Source organism: Phytophthora infestans, genomic scaffold (assembly GCF_000142945.1).
Source record: "Phytophthora infestans T30-4 supercont1.43 genomic scaffold, whole genome shotgun sequence".
Lineage (NCBI taxonomy): Eukaryota > Oomycota > Peronosporomycetes > Peronosporales > Peronosporaceae > Phytophthora > Phytophthora infestans.
The window spans coordinates 130355-134450 of NW_003303716.1; the positions used below are offsets into that span (position 1 = coordinate 130355).

Here is a 4096-nt window from a genome sequence, read left to right on the forward strand (position 1 = left end):
CAAAACGACTGTTCTACAGCTCTAGCTTATTTTCAAACAAGCTGGATTTGCCCCGGCAAACCGAACACGGCCTTAAGTTCCTACTATCTCACCAATAAACGTTTGTGCAACACACATGCCCATGTACAAAACTGCATCCGTAAAGAGGAACCAATTCGCAAAAATGAACCACTTGCCCCCGATATTTAAAAAATTACAGATCAAAGCACCTTCCACTGTCATTCCATATTAAGAATTCAGCACTCGTATCGCGCGAGCCCTCTCACTTTGAAAATTAGCTGCCTATTGAGCGAAATTGCTTTTGGCCAACTCGGTTCGCCGTTTGCAAAAAGCTGCATCTGCGAGCAAGATCTGTTTACTTTTCGGTGCTAGAAAATACAAATTATGTAATAATAAGTAAAGCTCACAAATGGGGTGTCTAGGAAATGTAAGATGACCCACCTTCTGATTTTAGTAATCGAATTTTGGCGCTGAGCGCACTTGGTGTTCTTGGTGCTGAATTCACCTGGTATTCTTGATCTTACAAAGACTCTTACTGCTTTTGAATATCGTATTGTGGTACAGCTTGTTAGAATAGCGGTAAGGAACCTTTTCAATTTTTCTCACAAAAAAATATTTAAGTTTGCTATTTTTATCGGCATCTTTCGAGAGAGAGATCAACTGCTGTTAAGTAATGTTAAGGATATAGGAATTGAAAAGCACATCAAAATAGTGTTTCTAGGAGGTGTGATGAGTTTTCAGTTAGCAAAGCAGCATAGCCAGTAGCAGCGTGCACTTGCAGAGGTTGGAGACGTCCGAGGTGGACGACAACACGAACGGGAACACCGTACTGGCCACACACAGCTCATGGTATTATTTATAGCTAGAGGTGGACTTTGTTAGAGAGAAGACTCACAACTAACAGTACGACTTCAGGTTGCTGAGACTTGTGTAGTACACCCTAAACCCTGTATAACAATAATTACAAAAGTTTCTTTTATAGTACAAATATCGTGCTGATATTAAAAACGAAATTGTGCGATGCAACATATTCTACTAGCAATACGAGAGAAAATGCCATCGCGCTTGTTTCTTAAATTTCGGAGCTCCTTCGGGCGAAGCACGACTTAGTGCTTTGAGGTACTACGAAACGTTGTGCTACCTTGTACAACTATAGTAATACTAGTATGGCAGCATCCTCACGGCGATTGGTCGCCACGGTTGCTAAGGGGCCAATACCGAAAAATTTATTATAAAAAACTTTTGGGCACCGCCCCCCAAGCATCATATGCAAATACATAGGTTGAAGCACAGCAACATTTTTTTTCATTTTGAAAAGCTACAGTTGACAGGACCTTGTTGCTGCCAGTTGCGTCGCTACAGAGGAGGTAAGTGTGTACTGCTGGTGCGGTGAACGTCCTGATACGACAGCACTCACGCTATGTTATGCTGTCAAGATCTTAGCTGTGCCAAACGCCGAAGAAGGTCCACGCTAGGGGCTCACAACCAGAAAGAAGCCTCAGTTCAGACCAATGCAAGTATCCTGGTTATTGTCGCAACAAGAGGGCATTCAAGAGGAATGGAGAACGCCACTGGCTCTGCGCTGAACATCGCGATCATCAGAATACTATGCAGCGTGATCGCTACCGGAAAACTACTAAGAAGGATGGCAAGAAGGAAACAAAGAAGAAAACTACGGCAATCAAAAAACGGAAGATCCAGAATTCTACGTCTTTGAGCACCAAAAATAAGGGATCAACTCCTGCATCTACGGCTTCGATTGAAGATTCCTGTTCAAGCACAAGCCGTGATAACGTAGTTGTGGAGCATGTCGAGCTGGATGTACCTGCGGTGAGCAACGCTCAGCGACCACGTGCTGTCGAAGGTGTTAAGGAAAAATCATCAGGGCAATCAATCCGTGAAGACGAGAATGCAAGTTCTGCCCTAGGCGGGGAGGTTTCGACGCATCGTGAACATTCGCCTTGCCTGTGCCACAATTCCCCTTTGGTGCAGTCTTCCCAAATGATCTACATGCTAGTTCCGCTACAGAATGGGGCATCATTGCCGTTATGCACGGCTCAGCAACAGTCTATGATGCCGGCCTCTGTGGTGGTTGCACCAGGAAGTTTAGGTGGTGCTACTACAGTCTCTCAAGTTCAGCATGTAATGCTACCGGTATCTCAAGTCCAGAATAACGTCACCTCATCCCAGCGCGCCTATGTTGTGTCTGCGCCACCAGCTCCAACAAGTACGTACTCGCCGCTTATTCTTTGAAGATCATCATGTAAGCGGCTACGTCAACTAACTGTGGAATGGCTTTGTTGCATTAGAGCAGGGTGGTGAAACTGACGCTGGCAATACGGTCAGTATTTGAGGCATGGGAGCTTACTACGTGTTCTTCGCGTGCTGTGATATGCTCTTACGATTTTTTAAGTACTACGATCACAATAATTCATAGGAATAAAAATTATTTTGATTCAAGGTGAATATTGCTCTACAGACGGTTTATCTAAAATTGACGTAAACTTGCACTTCATACAGGCAAACTTGCACATTTTTTTTTGCAGGAAAGAGCAAACCAAGCAGAGCTCTTACATACATGTAGTAAAACTCTATTTCGAGTTGAAAATCACATTTTCATTAATTGCCCAGCGATATTATGTATTCTTGCCGATACTGCAAATACAACGAGTCATAGCCCCGTTAATACGCAGACTCCAGTAGTTGATACAGTGCGAATGAACGCTTGTGGATGCACTGGTTACATTGTTTAAACTTTTTTTGTTTGGTGACGTTACATTGACGCCACTTAGTTAGACTAACGACTTCATAGTTTTATTTGAATCTTCACTCAATTTCCATGTCCTGTTCGTGTCGTAGCCCTTGTTTGCCAGCAGTCACGATCAACCCGAAGAGCTTAGTTTTACTTAAGTCCTTCGAAGTACAGCACTAGAATCTTGCTTCCACCCAGGTATGCGCAGCCATCATTACTGCAGCAATATTACATTGCTTTATCGGAGTCCCTAAAACAAAGCATGTTAAAAAGCCTCGTTGCTGTCCAGAATCACAAGCTTTCTCACCTCTTGTAGTTCTCGGGGCGACAAAGTTGTCTTTTTCTATTGCGTTGCGCTACGAGCTGTTTTGGCGCCTCGAAAGCCATTTTTCGTAGTTTTCACCTTCCTATCATCTTGGTGTGATGGTGCTGTTGTGGGCTTGCGCCACCGCTTTCATTCTGTCTACCACCGACGAAGCAGCTAGCGTCGTTTGGGCGACAGCTTTTAAAACACGCTGCTCCTCACTTCGGAAAATTGCTAATTGCTCGGGAGTAGCTGTGAGTCGTTCTAGTGTCAGTGGCTGTGTAACAACTATTAAATTTCGATGTGTTATACGTGAAAGGGCTACGTATGCAAACGAAATGTTTGGCAATTGCATTAGAGTGAAAAACCACAGACGAGCATGTAAGCCCTTGTACCTTATGCACTGTCATAGCATAAGCCAATCGAAGCGGAATTCCCCTTCGAACAACGCGAAGATCACTGGATGCATTTCCCCAAGAAACGTCTTTTGGTGGTATTGGAACGATATTTGGTACTTCATCTAGTAGGGAAGGACCGATATACGGGTCCGTGACTTGAACGAGCACGATGGGTAGATCGCTTTCCGACACAAAAAAGAAGTCATAAACGATCGCATTTGTACCATTGCACAGACCTGCAGCTTGGGCAATGTTGTAGGTAAGTGTTATAGGTGCACCAACACACAGTTTTAACCTGTTAGGCACCACTCTGTCATGATCAGCGTTAGCTGTTTGAGCGTCTGTTAGAAGTGCGAGAGCGGTTCCAGCAGGTATGTCTCGTTTTGTCGTTAAACGTTTTTGTTGAACGAAATGCTGCGAAGTTAAATGCACAATCGGTACATGAGCTGATACTATACTGTGATCGTTGGCGTCATTAACATCTATATTTTTGTATGCAATATGTTTGGCATTAGCCATCCACTTAGGTTTTCCAACAAATTGCACTGAACGGGAGTTGAAGAGATCAATGTCATCCTGGGTTGGCGATTTTTTACGTAGACGACGAAGAGCGCTAAACCAGTCAGGATCTAAAGCTCCTCT

The 4096-nt window shown here is 43.9% G+C and overlaps 1 protein-coding gene across 1 annotated transcript; it reads left to right on the top strand.

The window, feature by feature from the left end:
* Positions 1-409: 409 nt before the first annotated feature.
* On the top strand, positions 410-2353 carry PITG_16164 (uncharacterized protein; the record flags this gene model as incomplete). Its single annotated transcript, XM_002897537.1, has 5 exons — positions 410-427; positions 782-849; positions 1349-1367; positions 1444-1864; positions 2310-2353. The coding sequence occupies 5 exons, from the start codon at positions 410-412 to the stop codon at positions 2351-2353; spliced, it is 570 nt and encodes a 189-aa protein (XP_002897583.1).
* Positions 2354-4096: the final 1743 nt, after the last annotated feature.